The sequence below is a fragment of the Seriola aureovittata genome, chromosome 12 (assembly GCF_021018895.1).
Source record: "Seriola aureovittata isolate HTS-2021-v1 ecotype China chromosome 12, ASM2101889v1, whole genome shotgun sequence".
Lineage (NCBI taxonomy): Eukaryota > Metazoa > Chordata > Actinopteri > Carangiformes > Carangidae > Seriola > Seriola aureovittata.
The window spans coordinates 25,515,878-25,533,286 of NC_079375.1; the positions used below are offsets into that span (position 1 = coordinate 25,515,878).

General features: G+C 45.1%; 1 protein-coding gene across 1 annotated transcript; it reads right to left on the minus strand.

The window, feature by feature from the left end:
• Positions 1-577: 577 nt before the first annotated feature.
• On the minus strand, positions 578-16,789 carry paxip1 (PAX interacting (with transcription-activation domain) protein 1). The gene is made up of 23 exons (XM_056392468.1): positions 16,593-16,789; positions 14,552-14,686; positions 14,100-14,143; positions 13,868-13,931; positions 13,626-13,736; positions 13,359-13,434; positions 11,690-12,208; positions 10,812-10,924; positions 9,749-10,625; positions 8,885-8,979; positions 7,893-7,988; positions 7,618-7,755; positions 6,555-6,676; positions 5,561-5,745; positions 5,388-5,431; positions 4,753-4,820; positions 4,473-4,575; positions 4,141-4,309; positions 3,176-3,276; positions 2,938-3,072; positions 2,660-2,735; positions 1,802-1,862; positions 578-870 (listed from the first exon to the last, which is right to left on the minus strand). Exons 1-23 carry the CDS (start codon positions 16,671-16,673, stop codon positions 855-857), a joined length of 3,429 nt encoding a protein of 1,142 aa, XP_056248443.1. The 5' UTR covers positions 16,674-16,789; the 3' UTR covers positions 578-854.
• Between the last annotated feature and the right edge of the window lie 620 nt (positions 16,790-17,409).

Consider the following 17,409-nt stretch of genomic DNA (forward strand, 5'->3'; position numbering starts at 1 on the left):
TGTGAAGCTCCGTCTGGGTCGAACCTGCTCTGAGGTGGAGTTCTGGTTCTGTTCGACAGCCCTGAGACGTTCAGGTGAACGCAGCGAACGTCCCGTCTCGTGTTCGTGTAAACAGAGACAGACACGTGGAATATGTAGCACATGACCTTGGCTCAGGCTGTGTCTAATTCAGTCTGCTGTAGTTTTGAGGGCAGCACCGCAGGCGACGCTGCACACCCCCCTCCCACCCGGCACCCCCACCCACACATGACCCCAGGCTATCTGTCTGACAGCCACCAATTAGGACTTCACCAGTAACTACCCCAGACCCTCATTAACAGTTAATTAAATCAAATCTATCAGGAATTATCTGCAGAAACCTGGGAGGAATACCTTCAAGAAAAAGCTCCAGTGACGAGAAGCTGAGATGGAGCTTTTGTTCTCAAACGTCCTTCTCTCCGACACGAACGAGGGAGGTGATTGTTTGACCTGTGGACAAAAGCTCAGCTGCTGAACCTCCAGACTTCAGCTCTCACCTGAGGACACATCAGACATCCCGAAGACCACAACACGATGAGAAAGACGAGGACACTTCACAAACAAATGTACAGTTTTATTCAAAAAGCAGCTGACGCTTTTACACATTCTATCAGAACAACAGGAAAAAGGTTAAAATCTTCCATAATGTAAACATTCACAAAAATAACATCCATTTATTTATTTATTTATTTATTCTCCAACAGGTAACAAAAGTCTACAAAAAGACTCAGATCTATGCACAGAAATAAAAACATAGAAAAGTCAGTGTGGCTGGACTGTACAGGGGGGCGTCATCGTCTCCGTCTCCTCCTCCTCCGGCCGTCGTCGCTTCGCCATCAAGTGAACTTATACGTGTGACTGTCAAGGAAAGTGACTGTTTCTACAGCAACCTGCATCCTGCGCCTGATCGTCCAGGTGAATCAACACCTGTGAGCTTCATCAGCCACGTGATGAACCGGCCTCTGAGCGAATGTCACATGACTAACGACCGCAGCAGTGGTCTGTACTACATCCACCAACAACACTGTAAACAGGAAGTGAGGACACTGGTCACTCTGCTGCTTCGGTTAGTTCTTGATTATCTTAAATCGGACTGTGGTACAATGAATTCTGGGTAAATTAAGACCTTTTTTCAAATAAATTTAAAAAAAAAAGCATCCAACCGCTCAGCTCCGTTTACCGCAGCAGAAAATGTCTTTAAGAGGAATTCAACAGTTACGGGGACGTTTTATTTTGAAAATTCAACAAAGAGTGAAACAATAGAAGAAGAAAAACCTGATTTTAATTTCTAAAAACTTTCTCTTCTCTTTGCTCTCTCCATAACAATGTCAGCAAACAACAATTTATGAGCCAGGTTTTCCTGTTTTTTGTTGTTCAGTGCTACTGGACAGCGCAAGTGTCACTTGATTGTTACCATGGTAACATTAGCTCATCCACCATGACAGCATAAGAAGACGAAATATAAAGTATAAATGTATAATATTTTATATTTAAAGGAAGAAGTCAATTAACCACATATTTATAATAAATGATATTGTGCGCTGGTACAATGTGACGAAGTTCTTTCTATACTCAGATTGAAGCTCAGTGACCTTTGACCTCTGACCGCCAAGAATCCGGGAGAGCGTTTGTACCAGATTCGGAGCAACAGGACGACCTGAGAACATGAACTGTCCCGACTCTGACTGTGTCTGAACATCTTCACGAATCATATCTTTAATAACAACAGAGCAGAGAAATCACACGTCAGTGTCAGAAGCTGCCATTGGCTGAAAAAGGATATGAGTCATAGTCCAGTTTCTGGGTCAGAACTCCGGTCAAGATGAATTCAGCGTTGTGGACATCTGGACAAAGAGACGACAGACGACATCAGCACAAGATCAACTGGAACGTCACAAGCTGAAGGTTTACTCTTCGCTCCGTCACGGCCTCCACCCGAACTTTTAAAAACACCCACCCAAACAATCCAACATCTGTTTAAATGAAGCTTCATGTAGAAGGTTTTCAGCTGTTTTTCGTCTCGTGAAAACAGCTGGACTCCCGTGTTCCTACGCTCAAGCGCTTCTACGGAGCGCCGCTTTCTGCTTCACTCAGCTGACCTGCGGCCGCGGCGTGATACAGTGCGCTCCGTAGATGCCTGAGCGTAGGAACACGGTAGTTCAGTGGTTGAAAAAAAATGTAGTGCCAAAGGAAAATTGCTGTTTTCACAGGAAGATAAACCACTGGAAATATTCCACATGAAGCTTCATTTAAACAGATGTTGGATTGTTTAAGTGGCCGTTTTTAAAAGTGTCTAAAACAGGTTTTTCCTCGTGGCCCCGCCCACAGTAACACATCGCTCTGACACTGTCGGTGCGTCGGCTTCCTAACAGACACCACTCATCATCATCTGCTGCAGGTGATGTACCGACTGTATGTGACGAACTCACATTACAACAAAAAACCAGAACTGTCCCTTTAATACTGAGGTCACGTCTACATATATGTTACATGTATCTGAAGCTGCGACAGTGAGTCCAGGTGTTTCCTCACCTGCAGGAGGCCGACAGAGGTCAGAGGGACTCAGTAGAGTTCAATAAAAACAAAGTGTGTGTGTATGTGTATGTGTGTGTGTGTGTGTGTGTGTGTGTGTGTGTGTTACCAATGTTTTTCAAGAAGTACTCTCTGAGGAGGTGGAGGTCGTTGTCACAGGAAATTAAGATGATTTCTGGAAGGTTCTGCAACAAAAGACCAGGATGCAGTTAGTAACAATAAAGTCAGACTTTATGTTTTTATTTTTAGGTGTCAAGACTTTATCAAGACTGAAGCTTATTAATGAGTTTGTTTGACTTTTTTGACCTTTTTTTTTCACCTTTTGTGTGGAAACCAAGTTAAAGAAAATATGAATCATATTAAATGTCTGCAGAGAACTTTAAGGACCTTGTTCTGTTTGTGCTCCATGATCTTCCTGTAGGACGGCTGTTTGGCCAGCAGCTTTCCTCCAGCGCTCTCCAGGATGGACTTCATGGTGCTGAGGCTGGGGCAGATCCCGGGGGTGAGGTAGAAGTACTTCCCCTACAACATCCATCACAACAAACAGTCAGTCAGTGAGCGACAGGCTGCGTGAGCTCCGGTGTAAAACCAGAGGAGAACTGAGGGCGTAAAGTCGTGGTCTGACCTTGAAGAGCGGAGCACCGTGGGCTCTCTTCAGTGACTCCTCCAGACTGAAGCCAAACAACACCTCCGCCTCGGCATCCCTCAGAGTGTGACTCTGCTCATCTGCAACACACACACACACACACACACACACACACACACACACACACACACACACACACACACACACACACACACACACACACACACACACACACATTAGACTAAGTAGTGAGAAAACACATATTGGTTTATATTTCTAGCAGTGAGGAAAAGTCCCAGCATGATTTCACAGGCCTTTTTTTAGGATTGTTGCAGCTAAAACACCTGATTTCACAGCAGCTTTTTCTAAAAAGTTGAGATGTATTTAGACGTTTTTTTTGCAATGAAACTGCACGAGGAAATAAAAATCACAATAATTTTTTTTTTTCTTTTTGGATAATTCTTTAAAAATGGAAGACAGCTTAGACAACTAAATCCAGGTCAGTGCAGCTGGTGAGCCAGTCTGTCTGGATCACAGGGAGAGCTGATCTTTACAATCACCTCATCAATTTATCAATTCCCCCCCAAACGATTTCTGCCAGTAAAACAGTTTGATCAGAGTGAACAATGGACGAAAGGATGTTTCTGTCTTTTCATCTTTACTAACGATTTAAGGAACTCAGAGGCTACCAGCAGCTACCGCCATCTTTTAAGGTGGAATGTTTTCTTCAGTGTTACTTGACGACATGGTAATCAATCAATACATCTTAAATGTCAACATGACTTGGATCATGTGTTTTTATCAGCTCTCTTCATGACAGACTCTTTAGTGATGATTTAATCATAATTATCATATGAATTCTTGAGTTATGGCCAAAAATGTGTTTGTGAGGTCACAGTGACCTTTGACCTTTGACCATAAAACTCTAATCAGTTCATCCACGAGTCCAGCTTGGCGTTCCTGAGATAGTGTGTTTAGAAGAACGTGACATGACATATACATACCCACAAACTTCTGGCTCCTCCAGCTCTCCTCCAGCCACTCCGGGCTGACGATGTGTTTGACCACAGACATGGCGGTGAGGAACTTGACGGTGCGGGTCACTTTACTGGCCACCAGGTGAGTCACCTTCTGACTGCTGTCTGCTACCTCACCGCCCAGAGCATGTAACCTCTGCGGGGGAGAAGACAGAGGACAGACCCCATCAAACACAACAGTTGAAGAGAGCCGGCGGCTGATTCAGTCACGTCCTGTTGGAATGAGGTAAGTCTGAAGCTGATGTGGATCAGAACGGGAGGAAAAGAGCGGCGCCAACACGTCATCAGACTGACTTTACCTTTGTGTACTGTTGGACTTGTGGAGGCTCGAAGCCTGTGAACATGACTCGAGGAGTGGACTCTGGAGGAAGCTTCTTACTGGGGCACTGGATCTCCTCCAGTCTGCACACACACACACACACACACACACACACACACACACACACACACACACACACACACACACACACACACACACACACACACACACACACACACACACACACACAATAATATTAACTGTTACATGGTTTGTCTGGACAGCTGATGTTTGGGTCACCTGACTGCACCTGTACTGACCTGGCCTTCTTGTTCGGAGGCTGGTTGGTGGCATCAGAGATCTTCTGCTTCTGCAGCAGCTGGAGACTCTGCACAAACACAACAGACACACAATCAGACGAGCCGCTGTCTGCTGTGTGAACCACGACCTCCAGTCCGACCGGGTCAGACACTGAACACGCGAGCACGACCTGGAGCAGTTCGTCTTTTATGAGTGAAGGTTTAAAGTTCTAATCTGTAACTTACCCACATTAAAACATCTGAAAACATCTGGACCTGTGTTCTGTATGTTGTTGAGTTGTGTTCTCACATCATCACAAATGTTTCCATCAATTCTCAACCCAGAGAAATCTGTGATTTTAATCATGGTGACGTTTCATTGGTCGCCTGTCAGTGACATCATATCCTCTACGATCATGTGTGTGTTTGTCTGACAGAAGCTCAACATTGACTTTTAGCTAGTTTTAAGTCAGATACACTTTTTAACACTTTTAAAGTGTTTTATTCAGTGTTTCTCCTGGTTTTAACCCCCTGGTGTGTTTGTTGTGGAGAGGAGGAAACCTCTGAGGATCATTCAGCTGCTGGTGAAAACCTGCTGAACGTCTGGTTCATAATATCAGAGAAACAATCAGAACGAAGGTTAGCGACAAACTCACCGCCACAGCTTCAGGAGACACTTTGATCGGCGTCCTCCAGGCAGCTACAGAGAAACACAGCGACATCGTATTGTTTTTTTTTTAACCCAGATCTTTCTCTGTTTAATCATCTTGATCCTGTCACTATCTTTCTAATAGTCTTAATTAGTGATGCCACATTCAGCTGTACTTACCCAGCAGGTTCTGGACCAGCTGTGGGTTAGGCACCAGTGGTTCAGGGTGTGTGTAGATGGAGTATCTGCTGTGCTGAATCTGTCTCAGGGCTTCGAAGTTGCCCAGCAGTATGTCACACAGCCACTGGGCATTCACACAGGGGATCTTCCACTCCTTGGCCTTCTCATATTTCAGTCCGCTGGGTCTGAAAGAGACCAGCGGGAAAACCTCATCACCAACACTGAGCTTTCTCCAGAACGGGTCAACGTCTCAAGACCGACGGTGCAGATCCTGATGTCTGACACACAACACACAGATCTACAGGAGAGTCTGACTGTATGTGACACACAGACAACAGAGAAGCGGTCCTTGTTATGTTGGAGACTGTAATCTGATTTTAGTAGTGACTGTAGTTCGACTGTCGTCAGGCTGTAATCTGATTGTAAACGTGACTGTAGCCTGACTGTAATCTGATTGTAAACGTGACTGTAGTCAGGCTGTAATCTGATTGTAAACATGACTGTAGTCTGAATGTAATCTGACTGTAGTCTGACTGTAGTCAGGCTGTAATCTGATTGTAAACGTGACTGTAGTCAGGCTGTAATCTGATTGTAAACATGACTGTAGTCTGAATGTAATCTGACTGTAGTCAGGCTGTAGTCAGGCTGTAATCTGATTGTAAACATGACTGTAGTCTGAATGTAATCTGGCTGTAGTCTGACTGTAGTTCGACTGTAGTCTGACTGTAGTCTGATTGTAGTCAGGCTGTAATTCTGACAGCACAGATCAAAACTGTCATGTTTGTCTCCAGCTGAATGTTGAAGTCGCCACCCGTTGCTTTAATCTCTGATCTCTACCACAGGTTGAGAACGTATTGTAAATATGGATTTCATGCAGTGGTTCAGTTCACGGAGTATTCAACAGAAGGACGAATCACAGTAGAGAGGTGGTAGCTGGTATTTATCATTTTCTACAGGATGCTCCCACAAAGCTCCTTCAACCCCCCAGTCTTACTCTTTACAGATGAGCACTGTGTTACTGCGACACAGGTATCCAGTGTATCTGGCTCCTGCCAGGTAGGCCATCAACTTCAGGTCGTCTCTGTCGGCATCCACAAACCCCGTCACTGATATAATCTGAGAACACAGACAGCAAGGGAGAACAGGTGAGAGAACAGGTGAGAGAACAGAGAACAGCTCAGAGAACAGGTGAGAGAACAAGTTAGAGAACAGAGAACATGTAAAAGAACAGGTCAGAGAACAGGTGAGAGAACAAGTTAGAGAACAGGTGAGAGAACAAGTTAGAGAACAGGTGAGAGAACAGGTGAGAGAACAGAGAACAGGTGAGAGAACAGGTCAGAGAAGAGAGAACAAGTCAGAGAAAATGTCAGAGAACAGGTCAGAGAACAGGTGAGAGAACAAGTTAGAGAACAGGTGAGAGAACAAGTTAGAGAACAGGTGAGAGAACAAGTTAGAGAACAGGTGAGAGAACAGGTGAGAGAACAGAGAACAGGTCAGAGAACATGTCAGAGAACAGGTGAGAGAACATGTCAGAGAACAGTCAGAGAACATGTCAGAGAACAGGTGAGAGAACATGTGAGAGAACAGTCAGAGAACAGGTGAGAGAACATGTCAGAGAGCAGTCAGAGAACATGTCAGAGAACAGTCAGAGAACATGTGAGAGAACATGTCAGAACAGTCAGAGAACATGTCAGAGAACATGTCAGAGAACATGTGAGAGAACATGTCAGAACATGTGAGAGAACAGGTGAGAGAACATGTCAGAGAAGAGAGAACATGTCAGAGAACATGTCAGAGAACAGTCAGAGAACAGGTGAGAGAACATGTCAGAGAAGAGAGAACATGTGAGAGAACAGTCAGAGAACATGTCAGAGAACAGTCAGAGAACATGTCAGAGAACATGTCAGAGAACATGTCAGAGAACAGTCAGAGAACAGGTGAGAGAACATGTGAGAGAAGAGAGAACATGTCAGAGAACATGTCAGAGAACAGGTGAGAGAACAGGTATTGATCCTGCTGCCCCACAGATTTCAGGCGGGTTCCAGACGGTGACCTACGTGCTGAGAGCAGGGCTTGGCTCCAGGAGGGAAGGCGAAGGGCAGATGCAGCGTCCGGTGAGGAGGAACCATCCTCTTCCTCTTCAGGACCGTGTTGAGCCAGTGGGCGGTTACACAGCGTTTCCCCTCTCTGAGCGCCTGGCGGAGACAACACCACACATCAACACCTGTCTCAAACATGACGTGAACCGCACCACGGAGCAGAACAGTGACATTCAGTCTTCACACACTGTTCATCTTCTCCTAACGACGTCTGCTCTTACACGCATGCTTACCTGTACATACATGTTGCTGACTTGGCTCTCACACAGCAGGTGTGTGCAACGGCCGGTCAAGGTGGGGTCGACAGCACCTCCACACGCCTGGATGACCTGAGGGAGGAGTTCAGTAAACATCAACTAATACACAACATCTGTGACCTTTGTTTGTTTTTTTAAATCATCAACAACAACATAAACTGCTGCTACAGAATGACTGAGTGACAGAGTGACTGAGTGACAGGGTGACTGAGTGACTGAGTGACTGGGTGACAGGGTGACTGAGTGACAGAGTGACAGAGTGACAGGGTGACTGAGTGACAGAGTGACAGAGTGACTGAGTGACAGGGTGACAGAGTGACAGGGTGACTGAGTGACAGAGTGACAGAGTGACAGAGTGACAGGGTGACTGAGTGACAGGGTGACAGGGTGACAGAGTGACTGAGTGACAGAGTGACAGAGTGACTGAGTGACAGAGTGACAGAGTGACTGAGTGACAGAGTGACTGAGTGACAGGGTGACAGAGTGACAGAGTGACAGGGTGACTGAGTGACAGAGTGACTGAGTGACTGAGTGACAGGGTGACAGAGTGACAGGGTGACTGAGTGACTGAGTGACTGAGTGACTGAGTGACAGGGTGACAGAGTGACAGAGTGACTGAGTGACAGAGTGACTGAGTGACTGGGTGACTGGGTGACCGGGTGACTGGGTGACAGGGTGACCGGGTGACAGAGTGACCGGGTGACCGGGTGACCGGGTGACAGAGTGACTGAGTGACTGAGTGACAGAGTGACAGAGTGACAGAGTGACAGAGTGACTGAGTGACAGAGTGACTGAGTGACTGAGTGACTGAGTGACTGAGTGACAGGGTGACAGAGTGACTGAGTGACTGAGTGACAGGGTGACAGAGTGACAGGGTGACAGAGTGACTGAGTGACAAGGTGACAGGGTGACCGGGTGACAGAGTGACAGAGTGACTGAGTGACAGAGTGACAGAGTGACTGTCTTACCCTCTTCCATGTGGCCAGCAGCTGTTTGTCAGCCATCTGTTCTGGGTAGTCAGCAATAGCAAACACACAGCCGAGCAGGAAACCGTCCTGTGGGACTGAAGTTTAGAGCAGAACAAGTTAAAGACCTTTTAACTGGACCTGAACCTAGAACAGAATCTAAACTCACACCCTGTAACAGGCAGTTTTTATTGATCTAAATCTAAAGATCTTTTTCTCCGTTTCAGTTCCACCTGAGACCAGACTTTTTTCTCGCCCAGTATCAGAGCTTTTCCAAATAATATCTGTCTGTTCAAACTTCAAAGTATTTTTATTGTACAATAGTGAAACTGACACAAGTGAAGCGCTAATCGGCTTCGAGAGCTGATGGCGATTATCTCAAAATACCAAAGATTGGCTGATTGATCAGTCAACCACTTAACTTAACGCAACTGTATCTACGTGACTTTAAATGCCAGTATTGTCGATCTGCTGGCGTCATTAACCTGGATGAACACAAGTCAACACAGTATGTAGTATGGATGTAGTCCAATCACATGGCTCTAATACACATCTCAAATATAAAGTAAGAATTGTAGTTTCACCTCTCTCCTTCTGCCCATAGACATGCTCACTCGCTCGCTTTTAGTTCCCTCTCTCTCCCTGTCTCTCTATCTCTCTGAGGAGCTGGTTAAATGAACTTCAGACATCTGAATGATGAAATTCATTTCCATCCCTGATAAAGACAAGAAATAAATCCTAAACTCGACAGAGCTTTTGTTCTTCCACCAGTTCCAAATGTAAATACGAACACAGATTCACAGTACTGTTTCACTGTGGACCAGTGTGTTAGACCAGTAGAACCCAGTGCAGCCTGGTTGTACTCACTTTCTTGTCCCAGTTCGTGTCCAAACAGCTGGGAGACGTGAGGAGGCTGCTGCAGCTGAGGCTGCAGCGTGGTGGTCTGCTGCTGCAGGACCTGCTGGTTCTGATGCTGCAGAGTCTGCTGCTGCTGCTGATTCTGCAGGTGCTGCTGCTGCTGCATCTGCTGCATGTGCTGCTGTTGTAGGAAATGCTGCTGCTGCTGCTGCTGCTGTTGCTGCTGTTGCTGCTGCTGCTGTAGATGCTGTTGGTGTAACTGCTGTTGATTCTGCTGTTGCTGCTGTTGCTGTAACATCTGCATACGTTGCTGCTGCTGGAACTGTTGGAGCTGTTGTTGCAGAGCTTGTTGCTGCTGCAGCTGCTGTAAACCAGGCCGCAGGAGCTGCTGGGGGCGCAGCTGCTGCTGGGAGAACGCATGCTGCTGCTGCTGCTGCTGCTGCTGCTGCTGTTGTTGCTGCTGCTGCTGCGAAAACATCTGTTGGTGCATTTGCTGCTGTTGTTGCAGGAACTGTTGCTGCTGTTGGGGCAACTGTGGGAACCCTTGTTGCTGCGCAACCTGAGGCTGCTGCTGCTGTTGATGTTGTTGCTGTTGTTGTTGCTGTTGCTGTTGGTGATGTAGCTGCATCATCTGATGCTGCTGCTGGAGGTGCATCATGGGATGCTGCGGTTGCTGTGGTGGCGGTTGATGCTGCTGCTGCTGGGCAGCCTGGTGCGACTGTTGTTGTTGCAGTAACTGTTGCTGCTGCTCTGCTGTGAGGGGCTGGCCGGCCAGTTTGGACTGACTGAACAGAAGAGGGTTGGTGCTGTTGGGGGTCTGAGCGTGGCTCTGATTAGGCTGCTGCTCCAGTGGCTTTGTCTGATTGGCTGTCAGATTCTGGATGATCTGCAACAGAGGACAAAGAAAAAGAAGTTAGAGAAAACACTGGCACAAACAATGTGAGTGTTTTCATGCTGGTCATCACTCATCCATATTCAGTTCCATCAGAATGATATCAGTGTCGACACGTGGCTCTTGTTGCCTCAGCGACAGCAGACACGGAGAACCTGTCCTAAAACTAGGATTTCTTACGTGTGCAACGTTGGCAGGTCGATTAGCTGGCTGCATGTCAGAGTTGTTAGTGATGTTGCGGAGGGTTCTCGCAGCTGGACTCCACCCAGGGATTCCTTCTGGAACTGACAGACCTAAAACGGGAAGAGGTGAAACCTTCAGCAGCAGGATTCTGGGTTAGAAACAAGGAGCACAACAAAAACTAACATTTATCCATTTAGAAAAGTAGGCTAACATAAAAATAAAAAGCTGCGCCTTCTTTCTAAAGAATCTCAACCTGCAGAGGAACTTCTGTGTTGCAGTCTTTGGTAACACATTTGGTAAAACATTGTGTAAACTCAATCCAACTTAACCGTCCGGACACAGTCGCTCACAAACATAAATTCATGCTGTAACCAGAGAGACATTACCAGGGAATTTATACGATTTATTATTTCATTATTATTTCTGCTTAATACTTTAACCAGCAGGAGCATTAATACATAAGTCCATCAACTTATCTCCAACTTACAGCCATGATCCACTTTTTAGAAGCTACAGATGATCTGACTCTTTCTGCCTGGAGTCCCAGACACGCTGTGAGTCTGACCACTGCTTAGACTCAAACAGCCAATCAGAATACGACATGAAATAATGACAAACACAGTTGCCGACATGACGCTGGTAGCACCATTTTCAGCTGCTAATGCTAATGTTAGCTATGTAGCAATAGCAAAACTTACACATAGCTCCTTTAAATGAAGTTTAATCGAAAACTAGCTTGTTTTTTTTGCTGTATTTGGTGGATGGACAACATTTCCACTTCAATGCTACAACATCACACAATGTGACGCTCCACAAGCCCAGGAGCACCTGACAGGTCAGTATTACCACGCAGGATGTAGTCCTGACATACTGACCCTGCTGTGTGCTGTGACTGATGGCAGCAGCAGCAGAGCGAGCCTCTGCAGGTATGGCTCCTCCGCTGCCAGGTACAGGAGGCACAGTGGCACACAGGTTGATGAGCCCACTGCCTGTAGATGACACCGGGTCTTTGCTGCCAGGCGGCCCGCCTCGCCGTCTGGCTGTGCCGGTCGGAATAGGCGGTGTCGGCGTGACGACTTCAGCCGGCGTCCAGTTGAGGTTGGTACCCTCCTTCTCTGTGGACGAGTCATCATCGGAGTCGTCAAACATGCGCTCGCTGCGGCGCTCCGGTTTCTTGGGCGATGTCGGAGACACAGAATTCAGTTTTTTGGGTCCTGGTCGTCTGCGGGGGCTGGACTCCTCGCCTGACGAGCCGCCGCTGGACATCCGGGATCTGTAGCTTCCATCTGATTGGGAGTGCTGGTCATATGACTCTGCTTCGCTCTCCTCCTCTTCCTCAGGCTCCACGTACGTTAGTCTGGGGTGATAGAGCGCCTCATCCTTCTTGCTTTTGTCTGGAAAAGAGGAAACGAATCAGTCGTTTTGTATCATATTATATATTATTGTAGTTTCACGCCTTTAAAACAAAAGATGTTGCGTAATACCTTACATTCAATCATTTACATAATTTATACCTAATTCATGTCAACCATAAAGGTAGAGGGTCACTACACAGAGCAGTGATGGTGTCCAACATTATTTTTCAGCTGACGCATTTATCAGTTGACCATTTATTATAAGTGCTATAGAGCTACACTGATTAATCAATTAATCAATTAGTCGACAACAAATATTCTGTGTGAGGATTTTCTCTGACATGTTTGACAGTAAACTGCTTATATTTCAGGTTTGGTCTGTTTGTCTGTGAACCGAAAATGGAACAGAATTATTCATTATTTTATGACATTGGACAGACCAAACAATTCATTGATTAATTGAGATAGTAATTGGTAGATTATTAGTAGCTCTGCTATGGAATAGTGATGTCACGATACCAGACATCACGGTGTGAAAATATTCATTAAAAACTGTGTTGTATTGTGACGGACTGAACCTTGACGACTGTAGCTGCTTACATTGACGTTGTGAGCTGTCTGTATGTTAGCCTAAACAAGCTAACGTTAGCCTCTGTGAACGTTGTTTGTGTGGAGCGTTGTTACAGGATGTCAGCTGTCATAATTCACAAACAGTAACAGTAACATTTCAGGACGTGAACATGACGACATGTTGCCGATATAACGTGAAACTCACTCAGCCTGAACAGTTGTATAGACATGATGTCTGTCTCTGAGCTGCTTCCTCCTGTGACACCGTTTACACACAACGACCTGTTGCTGCACCACATGTTGTTGTTATTGTTTACTGTGCCTGTCTTCTTCTTCTCTCCTGAGTTTGATGTCAGACTAGAACAGCTGTAGTGTTATTATTCTGCTCTCATCAGTCCTGTTAGACTCACGTCTTCAGTACCTACATCTACAGAACCTCCAGTACCTACAGTCCTGTAGAAAAACAAGTACAGTCACGTTTTGGTATCAACTTGGTACCAAAGTCTCGGTTCTCGTGACATCCCTCCTACAGACACACATCTACAAAACTCAGTGAGAGCACCGTGTAATCAGTATAATCTGGGACCTGAATATAAACTACATCAGACTGGAACATCACCTTTAACAGAGTCTGTGATCCAGTCCAGGGTGACGATCTTGATGCCAGGGTGTTTCAGGGCACACTCAAACTTGGCCTGGAGGGAAAAATACAACAAAAACACACATTGTATAATCAGATGAATCTGTTCAGGTGAACATCACATTTCATTTCATTTATTTCATCTACAAAATCTGTTTTTCTACATCAGCACTGACAGTGAAGATCGATAATTCTGACAGAAAGTCGAGTGAATTAGTGCTGATCACCTTCAGGTCACACACTCACCCCCTTTGGTTCCTTCACCACTAAGTGAGTGACTTTCTTGTTGAGGTTAAGCTGACATTCTCCTCCATAAAAGGTAACGTAAGCCCACACGGCATTGAGATCATCTGGAAGCTGTGTACACACACACACACACACACACACACATGCACACACACACACACACACACAATACAGGACCATCAAAACTGGATGTAGCTCTTCAAATCTGAAGATATGTAAACTTACACACTGTACACACTTACCCTGGGAAGACAAGCTGTCACACCAAAGAAGATCTGTCCTGATTCTGGGGAGAATCCAGTGACTCTGTGGTGTGTTCAGGGTTAAAGTAACACACTGTAATAACGTAAAGCTGCTTTTATTCTTGTATATTTACAAACATTTGAGTCCATTAATTCTCTGGAAAACCATCTCTGATTTTTGCAATCCCTAAACATTAATAATCACTTGTATTGTTGTTTTGTTGAAGGATACGGTAGCAGGTCTCCACAGCGGACTGAGAGGATCACCCAGGACGGCTGGAAAACATAAAGGGAGCGAAAGGTTAAATCTTTCTCATTCACTGTTTGACTGAGGTCAAAAAACAAAACCATTACCTCTCGCAGGCTGTGAATAACCATCAGCACATTTCTGTTTCTGTGCATTCAATTATTTTTTTGACATTTTGGGAAATGTGCTTTTTTTTGTTATCCAGCTGTTTCCAGTCTTTGTGCTAAGCTACGCTAACTAGCTGCTGGGTGTAGCTTTATTTTACCTGACAGACATAGGAGCTGCTGGTTTAAACCCCACCCACCAAATGAAAACATACAGCCGTAGGAGACATGATAATGATTAAAAAATTAAAAAATAGAATTTAAAAAAAATAATAAAAATGCACATTGAGGAACACACAGCCTGACACAGCTTAAATCTGGCATGACTCTTACCTTGACAACAGGCAGGTCAAAAACTTCTCTGGACTCGCCCACCTCAGGGTTGTCCCCATCCTCTGCGATGATGTGGGTGGCCAGGGCATTGTAGGACACCTCCTTCCCTTTTCCCGCTTTCAGCAGCTGCACCACCTGGAGAATCAGCGGACCATTCAGTCAGACTCTACTTCAGTCCGGACTGTCTTCCCACAACACCAGACTCAACACTGGTAAAGGGTCAATGCAATTCTATGGCTATGCAATTCAGGGGTTCAATATCTTGCCCATGGACACTTTGGCATGCCAAAGATCATATAATAGAAAGTTAACAGATAGTAGCAAAACACAAATGTTCTAAACATACTCGAAGCTCTTCCAGGAGCTGATGGCAGTTCAACATCCTAACATTCAACTTCTACTAGATATGAAGTATATTATTTGAAGAAAATAAGTCATGAGGTGTTGGAAAGAACATGATAATTTCAGCAGGTTTTAAAATGAGAAGCAGGGTTTTCCTCTGAACGTCAGTTTGAGGAGTTGTTTTCAAAGTTCTGTATCAAAGAGAAAAGTAGAACTGAATTTGAAAACCAACTTCAACACAGTAAGATACTTGTGTTCTTCTGTATGCAAGTTAGTGTACGTTCAGGTCGATGCGTCCTCCATCATGTCAAAGAGACATCTGTGTTCCCTCTACACCTGAACAAGGTCACAAACAAGTGGAACCTGGCTCAACCCCGCCTCCTTTAAAGCAACATTACCTGCTTGGCTGATCGAACAACGCATTTGCAGAAGGTCTTCCAGTTACATGAAGCAAACAAATCGATAAATCACCGTCACACATTACCGACAGCATCTCTCTTGTGTGATGATGTAGTAAGTGGTTACATGTCTATTACTCACGTTCAAATCTTTAGAGGCTATTGAATGAATGGATTTCAAAGACTGCAGGGGTTCAACAAAGTGTCTGTCACAGCTCAGTGTTCAGTTCAGTGCTCTCTAAACCCTGATGTTTATCTTCTTTGTCCTGCATGTAGCAGCTGCTTTGTCACAGACCCTCTATCTCAGGCTTAACACATCCTCACATTGTTCTTACTGAAGGCATCAATTTGTTAGCGAGGGCCTTGTTTATGTCTTAGATCTGATCCAGTCACTGTTCCGACTGGGGCAAGGGCAAAAAGAAGGGCAGTGAGAGTGTTTTTCAGCAGCCAGTCAGGTATGAAAACTTTACACAAACAGAACAGGATGTGATCCATTAACATCTGGAACTTATCTCCAAAAGCAGCTTGACATTTCTGATGAAAAGTACTTTACTGATTGTTTTCATACTGTTCTTTCTATTGAGCAATAACATGACAAGCTGCCGTATCACCTGACAACGCTGTTGTGTCCCACCAATTGTTAGTAAGAAGTTACAGTACTAAGTTGTAGATGAACAGATTCATGCGTCTCTGTATGAAACATGCAAAAATATCTCAAACAGGGACTTGGGGTCACTATTTGGCAGGAAGTCCAGCTCTGTGCCACAGGTCGCCAATAAAGACGACCGAAACAGCGGTCACACATGCGCAGTACGCGGCGCACTATGCAGCAGGATGCTAACAGTGACAGGTTGCTGCAGACAGAGTCTGATCGGTTATATATTTACATTTACATGTTTCACCCCGCGTCACATCAGCGCAAAGGTCATTGACAGAGGTGGTACCCAGAGTTTGGAAAAAAACGAGCTAACAAACACCAGCTTTAGCACTAGCTTAGCGAGATAAGCCGCAGCCTGTAAGCTTCCAGCTAAATATCTGTGCTAATGCTAAAGTACAGTGCTAAGCAGCTTCTGTACAAAATATTTACAGTCCACGAGTATCACAAACACAAACCGGTACAAGACACAAGGCAGGGACGCTGCTAAACTTTAGTGTCAAGTCCCTGTTTCTGGTCTAGTCAGCCACATATTTAGCTACTTAGCTAGTTAGCTTGTCTTGCAGCACCTCATTCACATTGAATGGTGCTAGCTAGTCGGTATGCTATATACTTAGCTACAAGAAGCTAACGTCCAGAGGCTCACCTTTTGGTCAATGTCCCCCACCACGTAGAATTTGACATCTTTGAAAAGTTCCTCTGAAACAGCATTTTCCTCCTGAGACATGACTGTCCATGAACGTCCCAGGCTTCAGACCGAGGCTGAGAGAGGGAAACGTCGGTGCAGCCGCTGCTTTGGAGCGAACCGAACCCCGGACACACAGTAGCGCCAAACCGCTGAGCGCGCCTTGGACCTCGGCATTCTCTCATACTGCGCGGGGGGAGTCTATTTGGCGATTACTATTGCCTATTCATTTACTTAGGTTTTTAATGATCTAATGCGTTCTATCGTCTAATGTGGCTCTATATAAAGAGGATTTATCCAGAGTACTACTACAACAGACTTATAGGGACGGGAATGTAGAAATATATTTTTATTTGGGACATGTAATCCCCTGTGTTATGACAGTTGGTGTTTTCGTCTAAACGTGTAACCCAGGTTATCTCGTCCAGACGGTGAAGTGAGGACATTTCATTGTTTCGTTGTCATTATTTCATTATTACCTTTGTCACTGAGGTTGTGTTTTCACCCTGTCTGTTTGTTTATCTGTCAGCAGGATTACACAAAAAGTACGGAACTGGATGGAGTGATGGGAAATGGGGCAGGGAAGAAGCCATAATATTTTGGGGGCTAGATCTGGATCATTTACTATGAGTTTGATCTGAAGTCTGGTGTATGTGTCTTCAAGTTTTATTATTTAATTGCTTCATTATTTAAAATGTCAATATACAACTTTTTTGCTGTCTTATCGTTATGTAATAAATGTTTACCATCTCAGTGTGTGATTCTTTTGTTTACTACA

Excerpts from the sequence above, each read along its gene's own strand:
- paxip1 (XM_056392468.1), bottom strand. The coding sequence starts at position 16,673 with ATGTCTCAGGAGGAAAATGCTGTTTCAGAGGAACTTTTCAAAGATGTC. Across the intron at positions 14,687-16,592 it reads TGGGGGACATTGACCAAAAG|GTGGTGCAGCTGCTGAAAGC; the intron begins GTGAGCCTCTGG and ends CTGATTCTCCAG. Across the intron at positions 13,737-13,867 it reads TGACAGCTTGTCTTCCCAGG|CTTCCAGATGATCTCAATGC; the intron begins GTAAGTGTGTAC and ends GTGTGTACACAG.